Source organism: Ursus americanus, chromosome 19 (genome assembly GCF_024610735.1).
Source record: "Ursus americanus isolate L20-20 chromosome 19, mUrsAme1.1.p, whole genome shotgun sequence".
Lineage (NCBI taxonomy): Eukaryota > Metazoa > Chordata > Mammalia > Carnivora > Ursidae > Ursus > Ursus americanus.
This window is the reverse complement of record NC_142145.1, coordinates 48,258,065-48,274,882: the sequence shown is the minus strand read 5'-3', so window position 1 is coordinate 48,274,882 and position 16,818 is coordinate 48,258,065. Positions and strand designations below refer to the sequence as shown.

Sequence of the window (16,818 nt, the reverse complement as noted above, 5' to 3'; positions counted from 1 at the left end):
GCTAATTATAATGGATTTGAAATTATTCTGAGACAAAGTTGTGTGCTATTGCCAAGTCATTATTAACTGCAACAACACTAAATTACTACAACATAATGGCAATATTTAAAGTGCTTATGTTGGGGCGCCTGGGTGGCACAGCGGTTAAGTGGCTGCCTTCAGCTCAGGGTGTGATCCCGGGGTTATGGGATCGAGCCCCACATCAGGCTCTTCCGCTATGAGCCTGCTTCTTCCTCTCCCACTCCCCCTGTTTGTGTTCCCTCTCTCGCTGGCTGTCTCTATCTCTGTCGAATAAATAAATAAAATCTTTAAAAAAAAAAGAAATAAAGTGCTTATATTGCTGAATAGGTATGTTTAAAATGCCACTCATCCTATCGGAAGGCGTATGTAAAAATTACTCTTCATCATAGTATTTGAAGCAACATGCAGAAAGATACTTTTCGAAATGATATCTCTGGTTACTATTACTAAAATTTGATTTCTCTTACAGGCATTCAGGAAGGAACGCAATGTACCAAATGTAAAAATAACTGGGCACTGAAGTTTTCTATCATATTATTATACATTTTGTGTGCCTTGCTAACAATCACAGTAGCCATTTTGGGATACAAAGGTAAGTACTCTTTCCTTTTTCTTTCCAAATAGCAGGTTTCCCTTTATTAATTTAAACACGAAAAAAAAAAAACCCATGTTTGCAAATACAGAGTATCTCATTAATACAACTCAAATGCAAAAGTAAGCCACATCATAAACTTTGTTGTCTTGAGATTCCTGTAGCTGTGGGATCTGAGTCCTTTTGACACATTTCAACCATCGTAAAGGTCCTCTATGAGTTACAAAGATTTTTTCCTCATTGTTGTGTTTTCCTACCTGTTTCTAGCTCCACCCTCTTCCTCAATCTTTTTTCATCTTATCTCTAAGAGGTCGTGTGGAAACCCTGGAGTCAGCACACAGGAAAATTATACTGACAGAGGGTAAGCCAGACACAAGATCTCCAGAGATACGACTTAGTTCACCCCAGGGACTGGGCAGCTAGTTCCCTTTTTTCCTCTTCAGCACATTTACTGTGACCACTGTTGTTTATAAAGCTCCATGAAAATATTGCCCTGCAGAAGTTAAACATAGAGGGAGCACTGCCACCCCAACGGTACTTTATGGGAATGTTAGGTATTCTTTCAGCGTGTCTGGTTTAAGGTCAGTGGAAGATTTTTGCCTAAATCCTTCAGACTTGCAGACAAAGTGGGTTTCCCGCATCCCCGCCCCCACCACACCCGTTCCAGACTCCACAGGTAGAAGGTGTCAGGATTCAGAATCACGAGCTGCTTAAACCTTTTTATAGAAAACAGCCATGGAAGCCTTCCCATCAAAGATACATGACACAGACATGTCGTCTGGCTTCAGCAAGAGGCAGATGTGGGGGCTGCTGATCTTCAAAACCTTCACTCAGCAACCATCCCGGCTGCCTTCCCTCAGAACTGACAGATTAACAGTGGAGAATTCCCACGTGTTCCGTTCTCTGTTTCTTGGCTCATAGACTTTCTCTCCTTGGGGAGAGAAAGATTCAGAGTGAATTCCCTCCAACCTCTAACTCCTCTCCCCTCTCTCCCAGTGTCCAGAGGTTTCCTGAGGAAACCCGATGTCTTGAGATGAGAATGGGCTTTGGAGCCAGATGGTCCAAGCTCACTCTTGATTCTGCCACTTGTAATACAATTGTGAACGTTTATTACATGTTTGCTGACATGCTAGGCGTCATGCTAATCCTCCGCATGGCTGTGGAACCTGGGTATGAATCATACCCTTTCCTATTTCTTACGATGGCAATTAGTAATGCCACTTTTCAAGGTGTTGGCGATGAGCAAAGATGATGTCGTTGACCCACCTGCCCAGTAGTTGGTCCTAGTAGATAGTGGCTGTATTTTTGTGATTCTTGCTTCTTCATAACTGCATATATACAGCTATAGCCAGTAGAATGGCAAAATGTTAAAAATACTCAGTATAGTTGAGGCTTGAAAGTCCCATCTCCGAGGCCACACACACGGAAAGTATGTGCATCCTGTAGGGTGTTGACTGATGAATTTGAGCAATGGAAATCTGGGAAGTTACCGGGTCATTTTATACAGTGTATTTGTGATGAGTTAATCCAACCTAGGGTTAACAAAGTAAGCATTAAGAAAGGTTATTAAATTGTGGCAAGGCAGGACAAGGGGTGAGGGAGGGAGCCTAGTGGGGAAAAGGAGGGTCTTTTATGTCCCAGGTAATTCAGACTGGCTCTCCTCCTTTACCAGGTTGTTTAGGTTACTACTCACTTCTCCTAGACTTTTCCAAGCAAACCCAGATAAAGGAGAAGCTTGGAATCAAACAGCCATTTAATAAGTACCTTTAGGGTTCAGTACTGTATGATATCATGAAAGTAAACACTTAACTACTGAAAGACAGTTGACAAAGGTTTGAAGAGCATACCACCATAGGGTGCTTTATAACTTTTACCTTTGCAAAGAAATAAGATCTAGGATCTTTATGCCTTTAGAATTATACAGAAAGTTCCAAAGGAGAAGTGTTGGGTTTTTTTCCTTTGTTTGTTTTTCAAGTACAGATATTTCCTCCATTTTTATGACATTGGAAAGCCCTTCTCAGCTCCGGCACGTTGTGCATGTGCCGTTCCATTTGCCGAGAACACCTTTTCTCTGCTCTCCACCTAAAAGGACTTCATGTCTCACTTAGACACACACCCTGCAAGAAGCCCCTGAAAGCTGAGTTAGACCCTCCTGTTTGTTCCCATAGCACTCTCTTATTTACTCTTACCCCTGTCCTACTCTATCATTATGGCCAATGGGCTTGTCTGTCTCACCACCCAAACTCAGTTCCATGAAGACAAGAGACTCCTATCTTTAGTTTGTTATATCTGCTAGCCTCGTGGTACTTATTAGGCACCAAGTTAAGTTACCGGATAAATTAATGGGAGGGAGGATGGATGGACGGGTGGATGGATTGTAGATCAGGGCTGACTTCTGTGAAGACAATCAGTCAATGTCCAGGGACCTCTAAGCCATTCTGCTTTGAAGGCATCGCTACCACTTAGAGCCCTACCTAGAAGTCTAAAATCCTAAAGATTGGCATGTCCTGCTCTGTGCGTGTAATCTGTCCAGGATGAAGTGGGGAGACACTGAGGAAGCAAGTACAAGTGGACCAAGATGATGGTCTTACCCCTTCTCCCTCCTTCAAGGGAAATTCAGACCGGCTCTCCTCCTTTACCAGGTTATTTAGGTTAACCTGTCCTTCAGGCATCTACTGACAAATATAAGATAATACAACATGCAGTTTTGGTTTCCAAACATAGTCTTTTTTTTTAATATTTTTTTATTATATTATGTTAGTCACCATACAATACATCCCTAGTTTTTGATGTAAAGTTCCATGATTCATTACTTGTGTATAACACCCAGTGCACCATGCAGTACGTGCCCTCCTTACTACCCATCTCCAAGCATAGTCTTAATGAACCAAAATGTGCATGTTTTCCAGATGTGTTTTCTCTTTACTTGTACAACGATTCTTCTTTCTTGCTGATAAGATTCTAGTGACCCCACACTGTAAGAGGCAGAAAGATAAGACCTAGCTCTCCTTTCCACGTCTCCCTTTGAAGTCTAGAGAAACTTTCTCCATTTCAAAAAAGAAAGGAAGAAAAAGAATATTCAGTGAAAGGAGATATTTCTCTGAAGGAGAAGTTAGGAAGTAAAATAGAAACTGCTTTATGTATCAGAGTTGGCAAAGGCAACTCCATACTGTTTTTCTCAGAACAGTTTTTTACTTCTCCTTTTATGTCACTTACACAACTACGAGTTACGATATAACTGAAGTTCCTTCTAGAGAATTTGCTGCACAAGGCAGGGAACTGCTGAGTCACCCACACACGGCTGTCCAGTGGCTGCGACCCCGAGGCTCGTCTGCTGCTTTACAGAAACCATGCCCTTGGACAGTTCCAGCTTGGAGCATTCTCTGCCTTGGGCTCTTTATCCTCCGTGCAGTGGGTCATGTTTTCTCCAGAATGTTCCCTGAACAGGAAAACCATACTCCGCTGTCCTGCCCAGCAGGGGGATCCATCTTTAGGGAATTAGGATAAAGAAGAAAGAAATCTGAATCTTTCTCAAGACGAATCTCCTTTCACTCAACATTGCTAGTCATAGAATGTCTGTCTTGCTGCTAAGCTCTGCTAAAGTAGCAGTGATAGCTGGATCGGTAGGCTTTCCAGATGGGCATCAAATCATGCTGGGGGGCTACTGTTGGAAGCCAGGGTAACACCCGACAACCAGACCTTCTATATTTTTGTAATGAAACCTGAAATAGTCTTCAGGGTAGAAATGTCTTTATTGCATGCCAGGGGAGCACAGTTGGTCTGCCCGCAGGTCCCAGGTACCGATGCAGGGGCATTTCCCCCTCAGTGCCGCAGGCAGTCTGGGACAGACACTCGTGAGCACCGGGCAGGAGCTCTTTGCCCCGCCCTTGTTCCTTGTTTTCAGGGCCTAGACCGTAAGCTCTGTCTCTTGTGGGAGGTAATCATATTGAGGAAAAAGAAATACTAAATAAGAGGCAATGTGGAATTATAGAGAAAGCATTAGTTTTGGAACTAGCTCTCCTGGCCCGCCATTCACATAGTCATTGACAAGCTGTGTAACTCTGGGCAAGTTACTGAACATCTCTGAGCCTCAATCCCTTCATCTGTAAAACAGCAGTTTTGCGGATTAACTGCGGTGATGGTGCAGTGCGCCTCTCAGAGAGTAGGCACTTGATAAATAGAGGCTGTCGTTACTGCTGTTATTATTGGCTTATTGTCTTATTATTAGTGGTATAAAATCCAATCGTCAGGGAAGGCTTAACACGTTGGGGTGGTGAGATTGGAGTGGACCCTAAAGGATGGGTGGAATTATGACAAGGGAGAAGGAGGTTAATGGCCCAGGCCCAGGGATGGCACCAAAATGCTTTTAGAGAAAAGGTATTATTATTAGATTATCCTAGAGGATTAGGCTTTGGGTACTCGAAGAGGGCCAACTCTTTGGGTATGATACCCAAAGCAGTGATACTCTGAAGAAAAATTCTCTGTCAGGAAACAGTTTCTAGGGGCGCCTGGGTGGCTCAGTCGTTAAGCATCTGCCTTCGGCCTAGGGTGTGATCCCGGGGTCCTGGGATCGAGCCCCATATCGGGCTCCTCTGCTGGGAGCCTGCTTCTTCCTCTCCCACTCCCCCTGCTTGTGTTCCCTTTCTCACTAGCTGTCTGTCAAATAAATAAATAAATAAATAAATAAATAAATAAATAAAATCTTTAAAAAAAAAAAGAAAGAAACAGTTTCTAATAAAGGGGAGCCCATGAAAAAACAGACTGTTAGGAACTCTCTGGTTCATGTTCGTCTTCCTCACAGGAGAGGGATCTACAAACCGAGGTCTGCATCAACAGACCGGGAGTTTCTAGGGTAGGGGAGGCTGGCTCTGCCACTGTTTTCCTGGTTGACAACTTGAGCTGATAAGAGTCAAAACCAGTGAAAATGCTGTGTGCTATGACAGCAACTGTTGGTTCTGGATGCCCATCAGCCTAGTATTTTTATGCAACAGCAAGCTGCCAGCTTTGCAGCCCCAAAGTTTGCAGGTTTAGACCCAGACCCTATTTTTAAGCACAGACGCACACGCGCCAGTGCGTGTTACCAGTTCATTAGCACTTGCGGCCAAGGCAGATAGCTTTCTTGCTGCCCCAAAGAGAAACCTAACAGATTTTTGTTTTGTTTTTAACAAATGTATTTATTCCCTTTACACAAACCTGAATTCTCTGTCCGTGAACAGTTCTGTGTGTTTAAAAACTAAAATGGAAGGAAAATTAGAGAGGGTAGAAAATGACTGCCTGTCAGCATATTTAGAAGTTTCTTCGGCTTCCGGGGGAAAAAAGGGCAGGACTTAAGATCCTGTGTGTGGTTTGAGGACAGACTGAGGCATGTGTTTTGATTTGAGGATCCACACTGAATCTTAACTCATCAACATTTTATACTTTATTTTTTTTTCAAGTTTAACTTTGCTAAAATGCAGATGAAACATTGTGTTCTTCAGAGTTTCTGGGGATTTACAAATGTGCGTGCCTATCTAACAATCCTAAGGTATAGATTATTATAACAATACGTTTCTTGTCTCTATAGTCACTTAAAAAAAAAAAGCAGTCATAATTCCGCTGGATGTTGTACTCCTTGCCAGTGCTGAGTCTTCCCCTGGCGGGGTGGGGGTGGTTCGTATGTCTGTTTGCATGACCTCTGGCTCAGCCAGTTTTTCACTGTAGCCAGCGGGCACACTCTCATTTACTTAAGTCAACAGCATAATAAACAAATACGTGCTGAACACCTACTAACTGCCGCACACTGAGAGCTACAGATGAATCTGAATGCAAATTCTCCTGCCGTAGAGGATCTAAGAGTAAACAAGACAGGACCACACGGTGAAGTAAGTCCTATGGCAGAGAAAGGACTTCTTGCCAAGAGAATTCTGCAAGATGCACCGCACCAAAGATTCCCCACAGAAAGTGATGAGCTGAGTCTTGAGGAGCAAATAGGGTTTAACTTGGTGAAGAGTCCAGGGAAGAACATTCTAGGTAGAAAGAAGGGCCCACAGAAGGGCTTGGGTGAGAAAGAGCATTTCATGCAGTGCACACATTTCATTTATAGCCACACTTTAGAGGCTTGAGGGGGAGAGCATGGCAAGCTTCTCTAGGGAAGGTGGTAGGAGCCACAGGGCTGGTTCACTTTGGGTCATACAGACACATGGGAGCATACTTCTGCTTCCTGATGGGAGCCAGAAGAATCTTCTCATTCAGTCATGCATGGGTGGAACACTTGATGAATAAAAATAAACTGGCTCCATTACCTCACAATTAATATACAAAATATATTCATGCTTCAAAAAAAAAAAAAATACAGTCCTTCTTTTCAGAAAACCATTGATACCAGGACAGATTGATCTCAAGCTGCTAGAGGTTGGATCTCACAGGTGTCACTTCTATGCAATATTTTAGAAAGAAACTCGTATTCACAACCATAAAGAATTACTGCCTTCTGAGAACAAATAAGAACAGGAGCTTTTATTTAACACTGTATCACTAACTCTTTCCCTTTCATGTACAATCAGAAAGATGCTTAAAAAAAAAAGTCTTCTTCATAAATAATTGTCTAGAAACTCATGTAGGCATCTTGGGAAATGATAAAGTAGAGATTCCCTTGTCACTAAGGAGAGGCCGACTTTTCAGGCCTCATGAAAAAGAGTGGCAAACACTCTTTTGACTTTCTTTCCCCTCTTTCTACAAAGACTGTTTATAGAAGTAAGCTAGGTGTTCTTTACTACAGACTTTTCTTCCAGAGAAAGTGCATACCACGTTCCAGGAATGGCAGGGAGTCAGATGAGTGATAAAATTTTGTAAAAGATCACAGTGTTATACCTCCATCTATGAAAATTACCTTAGAAAATGATACAGATTGAGGGCTTATATAATACATAAAAATAAAAACTGAGCTCTAAACAATGTCTAACACATCCAAGGCAGTACAGAATCCTAAGAACAGTTAAGAACATATAATTCTCAACCAAGTAAACTACCACTGGGTTTTGACAAGTAAGTTATTTTTCTAGAAGAATGGCTTTTCTCCCCGTATTTGATTTCATTTATACTCTTTTTGTTTCAATCTGTTTCCTTTATTCTCTAATGAAATGGTTTTTTATCGAAACTGAAAAATAAAATGTGAGCAGGTGTGTGTACTAATCCTTAATTCTCAAATCTTAGTCGTAGAAAAAATGGACAATGTTACGGGTGGCATGGAGACATCTCGCCAAACCTATGATGACAAGCTTACAGCAGTGGAAAGCGACCTGAAAAAATTAGGTAATCTGCAACAAGAATGAACCATTAAACTGAATCCTTTAATTCTACGTTAAATGACCACAGCTATTTAGAATGATACTGCCATCAATTCACATTCACCCAGAAGGATGTTAAATTTTTGTGTTGTGTGTTGAGTCTTGCCCCCCTATTTAAAGACTTCTACATTTTAACATTAAGGAGCAATTTTGGAGTTGAATCCTTCCCCCAAAAATCATTCTGTGTGCCAATTAAAATCTGAGGACCAATCCTGATCAAAAAGGACCACAAATACACTTCAATAAAAGCTCTTTTATAAAATGTTCAGTAAGTTCCTATTTGAAATATTCTAAACTACATGGAAGAATTATAGAAATTTAAAATTAAAAGATTCCAGCTTATTTCTATCCTTTGATTTTTGTTTTTCTTTTTTAAGGTTGGAATTAATGGTAAATTTAATAAACAGTAGGTTATTTCCTTTTTGACACCCTGCCCCGTGCTCTAGAATCTGGTAAAATCCCCCTCCTTCTTTGAGAAAAGTACTTACAAAGTTAGCACCCTTCCCAATTTCCCAGGACCCAGTTTCAGTAGATATCTGGGTTTTACCAATGCAGAGCACTGTGCGTATACCACAGATTTTATATCTGACATACAGTTACCAGTTACGTCTCTTTGGGATCTTTGACCTCACCTGAACATTTCTCCATACCACCAACCTAAGTAATGAATTTGTCTTATTCCAGGGGACCAAACCGGGAAGAAAGCTATGAGCACCAACTCAGAGCTCTCGACCTTCAGATCAGACATACTGGATCTCCGTCAACAGCTTCGTGAGATTACAGAGAAGACCAGCAAGAACAAGGATACTCTGGAGAAGTTACAGGCCAGTGGGGAGGCACTGGTGGACAGGCAGAGTCAACTGAAAGAAACTTTGGAGAATAACTCTTTCCTCATCACCACTGTAAACAAAACCCTCCAGGCGTATAATGGCTATGTCACGAATCTGCAGCAAGACACCAGCGTGCTGCAGGGCAACCTGCAGAGCCAAATGTACTCTCACAATGTGGTCATTATGAACCTCAACAACCTGAACCTGACCCAGGTGCAGCAGAGGAACCTCATCACTAATCTGCAGCGGTCTGTGGATGACACGAGCCAGGCTATCCAGCGAATCAAGAACGACTTCCAAAATCTGCAGCAGGTTTTCCTTCAGGCCAAGAAGGACACTGATTGGCTGAAGGAGAAAGTGCAGAGCTTACAGACGCTGGCTGCCAATAACTCTGCCTTGGCCAAAGCTAACAACGACACCCTGGAGGATATGAACAGCCAGCTCAACTCATTCACAGGTCAGATGGACAACATCACCACCGCCTCACAAGCCAACGAGCAGAACCTGAAAGACCTGCAGGACGTACACAAGGATGCGGAGAACCGGACGGCCATCAAGTTCAGCCAGTTGGAGGAACGCTTCCAGCTCTTTGAGACGGATATTGTGAACATCCTCAGCAACATCAGTTACACGGCCCACTACCTGCGGACGCTGACCAGCAATCTGAATGAAGTCAGGACCACGTGCACAGACACACTGACCAAACACACAGATGATCTGACCTCCTTGAATAACACACTTGCCAACATTCGTTTGGATTCTGTTTCTCTCAGGATGCAACAAGATATGATGAGGTCAAGGTTAGACACTGAAGTTGCCAACTTATCAGTGATTATGGAGGAAATGAAGCTGGTAGACTCCAAGCATGGTCAGCTTATCAAGAATTTTACAATACTACAAGGTAAGCGAAAATTCTGAATTTATTCATGTTAGTTATTGAATGCTATATAACAAATTACCCTAAAAGTTGGCAACTTAAAACAGTAAACGTTTGCTATCTCACAGTTTCTGTGGATTGTGGAATTCAGGAGTGGCTTAGCTGAGTAACTCTGGCTCAGTATCTCTTACAAGGTTGTGAAAAGATACTGGCCAGGGCTGCAGTCATCCTGAAACCTTAGCTGGGGCTGAGGATCTGCTTCCAAGATGAGTGATTCACATGGCTCTTGGCAGGAGGCCTCAGTTCCCTACTGGCTGTTGGCAAGAGACCTTGGTTCCTCGCAATGTGAAATTGCTTGAGTGTTCTCACAATATGGCAGCTGGCTGACTCCAGAGCAGGTGATCCAAGAGAAAGCACAAGAAAAAGCCACATGCCTTTTATGACCTAGCCTCAGAAGTCGCATACCATCACTTCCATCATATTCTGTTCTTTAAAAATAAGTCATGAAGTTCAACCTACACTCAAGGGGCAGGTAGATTAAGCTCCACATCTTTTTTTTTTTTTTTTGATTTTATTTATTTGACAGAGAGACAGCAAGCAAGAGAGGGAACACAAGGGGGAGCGGGAGAGGAAGAAGCGGGCTCCCAGCGGAGGAGCCTGATGTGGGGCTCGATCCCAGGACTCCGGGATCACACCCTGAGCCAAAGGCAGACGCTTAATGACTGGATTAAGCTCCATATCTTGAAAAGAGTTTTAACTATGAATTTGTAGACAGAACTCAAAGGCAGTCCGTTAAATATTTTCTGGATTTGGACATTCTCAGTGCCTTTCAATGTCATTATAAATCAGGCTCCTTTGAAAGCAAGATTAATTTGTTTCAGTCACAGGAATTCCTATTTCTAAGTGTCACAAGCAGATGTATGGTCGGCCATCACAGTCCCTGTAAGGCCACAGAGGACAGAAAGAATGTGACTTGCATTTAAATTTGAGTTTTACTCTCATCCAGGTCATCCATGTAAACTGAAAATTCTTGGCTCAAATTAAGTCTCCTTTGGAAGATTTGTGGCAACCATATAGTAATAGTATTTTTCAGTCATAAACTATTTTCACAGCTTGTAAGTTGAAAGTACTATGTGAAACATGGTGTGCTAAGCTCTCTGGGGTATGCAGAGAAGCCCAGATGGTCTTTGCCCTCAGGTAGCTTAAAATCAAGAGAATTTTAGAGTATCAGGAGAATGCCAGTAAGCAAAGTAATCCTGATTTTTCAAAAAGAGGAAATAGATGTGTAGACACACTGTGTAGAATGGGGAATTTGTCTTCAGAGGTTGTTAAGAGGATAATTTGTGAGCTTTCGGGGAAAGCAGCAATCATCCGAGTGAGTTCACTAAGAAGAAGGCAGGTGAACCTAATCTCATTCCTGCACATTTACAGAGTTACTAGATTGTTTAAACTAGGAGAATGGAAAATAGCCTTTCTGGATTTTACCAAGGCATCTGTCAATGATGCTGTTAAGAAAAAGACGGAGAAAATAGGTGCTGGATTACAGTACAGTTAGGTGGATTTTTTTGGTGATATTGGTTTTCTATGCTATGTAACAAATTACAAACTCAGCAGCTCAGGACAACATCCATTTCTTATCTCACAGTATCTGTGGATCAGGAATCTGGGCAAGGCCCGTCTTACCAGGGGACCCTGTCATTGAGGGGCTGAGGTTTCATCAGAGGCTTGACTGGGGAAATTCCATTTCTTTGCTTCCTCAGGTGCTTGCCAGAATTCATGTCCTTGCAAATGTGAGATTGAGGTTTCTGGGGTCTTTTGGGGGGAAGGAGGGGCACTGGTCTAGAGGACACCTACAGACCCTTGCCATGTGACCATCTGACAACACTGCAGCTTCTTCAAAGCCAACAAGGGAGTCTCTCACTGCAGTCTGCTGAGACAGTATTATGTAATGTAATCTAATCTAATGTAAGTCAAGGGGCTGACATGCCATCACCTTTGCCATGTTCTGTTGGTTAGAAGCAAGTCACAGGTTGGACACTCAAGGGGAAGGGATGACACAAGGGCATGAGTCATTGCAGAAGACCCAAGGGTGTGTCTTCCACAGAATGCGTATAAAGAATGCTCGTTCAGTGAGCTCCTGTGGGGCCAGCAGCAGGTCTGGATGGCAGATGGCAGAGCCCCATTCAACAGCTTTGTCAGTGACTAGCATGGGGATATGGATGACCTGATAATCCAGTACTTTTGTGACATGAAACTGTATATCCTAGCCCATGGATGCTAGAATCATAATCCAAAATGACCCGGAGAGGCTAGAATAGTAAAGAGATGCCAACAAAATGAGAGAGACAGGGAATACATGTAAAATCCTGCTTGGATCTTTTGGAAAAGACCAAACAGTGGTTGATGGGAGATCGTATGCATGAAAAGCATGGTGGGTTTAGTTGACTGTAAGCAAGTCACTGTGTCTGCCAGTGAATCTAATGTGATCTTTGATTATGTCAATGAAAATATGATGTCCAAAATGAAGGAGGTGATATCTTACTCTGTTCAGTATGGCAAGACTACCCCTGGAAGATAGTGTGTACTTTGAGGGGCCCTTTTCAAGACAGAATGCTCAGAAAAATATGCCCAGGATTACGGAGTCTACATGTGCTGGAGGAAGGGTTGAAGGACCCGGGAACTTTAACCTGTAGGAGAGACTGCTTAGTGGAGAACAAGGCAGCTGTCTACAGCTATTTTTAAAGACTATCACGTGGAGGAGATTTCACATGATATCTGAGGAGGGTGAAACATGGACTAGTGGGTATTCACAAATAGAAAGCAAATTTTGGTTTTATATGATTTTCCTTTAAAAAAAAAATGGTGTTGCCTGTAAATATAATGGCTTCCCTGAGCAATACGGGTGTCCCGACTCCAGAGGAGACAGACAATTGCAAGTCAGGGACATTGTGGGTATGAGTCATACTGTGAATGAGGGGAGGGCTTTCATACGATCAGAAAGTTCTTTAGTGATTGCTTTAGTTCTTTCCTATTCTTTCTCAACCGAAAATCAAAATGAGGGCCGATGTTGTGCAACCACATAAAATAAGAGCTTTCTAAATTTCTCTTGGCTCTGTAAAACCTTAGACAGTCCTATTTTGGTACTCTGGATATTTGCTAGCTATAAGTTTTATAGTTTTATTCCATTCAGTTGCTAGCTTGCCTTCTACAAGTAAACTTCTAACATATTTAGTGTGTAGACAGTGTGCCTTGGCAGCTAAGGAAGTGTATGAAGAGCTTATAGCTGAAGATTTAGACCCTGGCTTTAAATTAGTTAATGTTTCCATTATTGTTATTATTTTTAGCCATTAATATTGAGTGTGAATGCACTGAGTGCTTGACACAAACTCTGTAAGACAGGTACTTCTTTATTTTATTTATTTATTTATTTATTTTAGAGAGTGTGTGAGAGCCAGGAGCGGGGAGGGGATGGGGGAGAGGCAAAGGGAGAGGGAGAGAGACAATCTCGAGCAGGCTCCCAGCGCAGAGCCTGATGCGGGGCTTGATCTCACAACACTGAGATCATGACCTGAGCCAAAATCAAGACTCGGACGCTTACCCGACTGAGCCACCCAGGCTCCCCAAGTAAGACAGGTACTTATAAGATCATCACTAGGTTATAGATGAGGAAACTAAGGTTTGGAGAGGTATTTAAGGAACTTGTTCAGATTTACAGAGATGGTAAGTAGCTAAACAGAATCAGAGCCCAGGCTCTCTGGCGCCAGAGCCCGTGCTGTTAACCCCATCTATAATCGCTGAAAGTGCGTGCCCCTCTTCCCGGTCCTCAGGTGCCCCTGAAGGAGTCTGTGAGAGCAGGGAGCTGGGATTTCATTCTAAGTGCGACAGGGAGGTTTGAGGCATGGGGTGACATGATCTGATTTATATTTTTAAAAGGTCATTCTGGCTGCAGGGAGCAGGGTGAGGTGGGAGAAGGATAGATTAGGGGGGAGCAAGCAGGAGGACAGGGTCCAGTGCGGGGCTATGGGCCAGTTGTGGGTGACTTGGAGATGAGAGAAATGGGTGTCCTCATTCAGGAGGAGTGTTGTAAGCAGACCCAAGGGCAGCCTTGTCCTTCCCTGGCCATCAGGGCCCTGACTGGCTGCGTCTGGCCACACTCCACCAAGGGGAGGGATCTACAGGTGCAAGGGGCTGTGAGTATTCAGAGCTCACAGCAACCTGTTCTTGACCTGGTTTGGTGCTCAGGACCCTGGAGTTTCCTACCCAACATGTCCTAAGCCCCGAGGAGCAGCCAAGGCACTCTGTGTTGTAGGGGTGTGGACAGACATGGGACAGAGCGTCAGGAGCTGGTATATGTGGCCAGGACAAGGCTGGTGGGTGGATGGTAGTGGAGGGTGAAGAAGGAAGGACAGGAGCAGGGTGTCTACTTGGTCTTTAGCTTGAGTAAGTAGGTGGACGGCAGACTGCAGAAGTGCAGGAAGAGAGGCCCGTTTAGACATATTAAGTGGAACATGTCTATTAGGAGGAGATTTCTGTCTCAGTGTTTCTAAAACACCGGAGATCCTGGCTTCTGAATGATATTTTCCTTTCCTCATTTGCCTTCCCATATTACTTTTATCCTTGGTCTTTTCATTACCTGCACTTTTTGTGAGTTGACCTCGGACACGTCTCAAGTCAACCAAGCTGCCCCCTGTCTATTCCATATGTTCAACTTCCTCCAGAACGGGCATGCCCATGAGGTCTTCCCAGAGAACAAGAGACTGGGGGCAGAGCTCCATTTCCCAGTGTGCTTCTCTGCTCCCCTTCCTCTTTCCCTCCAAGCAGACCTTTTCCCCGAGGATGAGGGCGAGAAGGGACAAAGCAGGATGGAGCAGGATTGAATTCACTTTGGATTACGTTGGCCTTGCCTCTGCAAGGTTCAGAATGCTCTGATGCTTCCTGGGAAATCCTCTTGACTCGCACTTCGTGAGTCCTCATGCCTACGGGACGGCTCAGTCACAGGAGTCACTGGCCCCATTGTGAAGCAGAAGCTGAGGTTGGCTCCTTGCACTAAGCTAGCCACGCGATAACGTGGAAATAGGCGTTAAACCCATGTTGAATCCCAGCAACAATCTGAATCCGTAAACAAAACAAAACAAACCTTATTAAGAAAGCTTTATTATTTTTTTTTTACAAATAATGTAATATTTTTATGCCCATTATGTATATGGAGGACTTCATATGTCATGATACGCTCTTGGGTAGGAAGTTCACATCACACCCTGAGCTGCTCCTCTGCAAGCCGCAGAGAATGTTAAGTTGCCCCGTCCTAGCCCAAGCAAAGAGTTCCCTTCCCTGCTCTTCTGAGAGAGGCATCAGATTAGTGGGTGAGAATAAGAGTTCTGGAATGGGACAGACCCAGACACAAACACCCAGTTCCTCATCCTCGTCTGCGTCCACCTTTTAGAGTGATGAGAACTTAATGAGATAATGTAAATAAAGCTCTTAGTTCAGTGCCCAGCAGGTGGTTGGCTAATGTTCATACCCCAGTGTAAGTTCAGCGCCTCCCCAAGATTTCCCCTCTGCTGCAGCCCCAGCCACTACATCACAGTGGAAAACAACAGCTTCATGTGCCCAAGGAACAAAATTGTACAGAAGGGGGTCAACGTCAATTTGGATCTAAAAGTACTTACTGCCGGTGGCCTGGTGTCCAGCCCTGGAGAGGAATCAGACTCAGGTGCTGCTGACAGCTAGCTTCAACTCCTGGTTCAGTCCAGTGTCTGCAGTACAGAGGCATGCTGCTGAGCACTGGGTTCAATTGTCTCCTTTCGTTGTTACAGCTCTTGAAGGTAGGAATTACTGCAGCTGCCATTTGCAAGGCTGGGAACCATGGCACAGAGAGCCTAAGTAACTTACCCAAGGTCAAGGAGCTAGTAAATGTCAGTGCTAACCTTGGAACTTTCTAGTTCCCAAACCCATGTTTCCACATGACACCCCGCTGCTATGTGATGATGAGAGAGAGCAGATGGCATGTTTGGGAGGTTGAAATGTGGGAGAGTTTATTTTCAGGAGAGCAATCGGTAGAAGTTTCAGTAAGAGATTGACATTTGAGCTGGATCTGGACAGATACCTAGGAAGGCTGAAAGGATCGGGCAAGGGGCCTCAGTTTCTCTCACTGCCAACCCCACCCACTCTTGACAGGCTTCCTCAAACAAGACCACTTGTCTGAGGACCCTTCCGAGTAGTCACTGGAAGGCATAGGAGCAGACTGTGGCCAGTTGGTGAGAAACGGTGATTTAAATATACCCTGTGGACAAGGGTATATTTGTGGAGAAGGGGCCTCCGTGGCTTTCCAGAAGGGTGTCTTCAACATGAGGTTAAGAATTGAATTATTTTTCAAAACAATTGCCAAATAATATTTTTTAAATTTCCTCAGTGAAACAAGTGCTTTGAAAGTACCTCAGTGAAACAGAATGACTTTTTTATAATGTAGGTATTTTAGTAAATGTTTGATTAATTTAGTCAATTTTTAAATGAGGAGCAAAAATGTCTCCAATTATATTACTACTAGTTTTCTCTATCTTCCATCCTTACCACTAGATGTCGTAAAGTCAAGTCTCCAAAATTTTGGATGGCAGTAAGAATTAAAGTGGTTTCTCTACTTTCTGTCTTGTTGGCAAACAAATTGGAAACTTATCTCAGGGGTAGGACGCAGGGCTGGGCCCTCCCCAAGGCGCACAGTTTGGTTTCCAAAGCAGAAACAGCACAGTGATTTAAAATCATCTGTTCTCTTTATTTATTTTATTTTTATATTTTTATATTTTTATTTTTTAATAATTTTTTATTATGTTAGTCACCATACAGTACATCCCAAGTTTTTGATGTAAAGTGCCATGATTCATTACTTGCGTATAACACCCAGTGCACCATGCAATACGTGCCCTCCTTACTACCCATCACCAGCCTATCCCATCCCCCACCCTCCTCCCCTCTGAAGCCCTCAGTTTGTTTCCCAGAGTCCATAGTCTCTCATGGTTCATTCCCCCTTCTGTTTACCCCCCCCTTCTTCCCTTTCTTCTCGAAAATCATCTGTTCTCTTTAAACTGCTTGTTCGGAGGGTTCAGGTGTTTAAGGCTCCCTGCTCTGGAGGGTGGGGAACTCAGGAGGTTTTGCTGGCAGTGAAACACAGGCTGCTCC

General features: G+C 43.5%; 1 protein-coding gene across 1 annotated transcript in view; it reads left to right on the top strand.

The window, feature by feature from the left end:
• The window catches only part of COLEC12 (collectin subfamily member 12), a 185,866-nt gene that overhangs the window by 143,858 nt on the left and 25,190 nt on the right, over positions 1–16,818 (top strand). Inside the window, exons 3-5 of the mRNA XM_045781968.2 lie at positions 491–613; positions 7,805–7,903; positions 8,623–9,669. Coding sequence (XP_045637924.1) covers positions 491–613; positions 7,805–7,903; positions 8,623–9,669 — 1,269 coding nt within the window. The remainder of the gene's footprint in view (positions 1–490; positions 614–7,804; positions 7,904–8,622; positions 9,670–16,818) is intronic.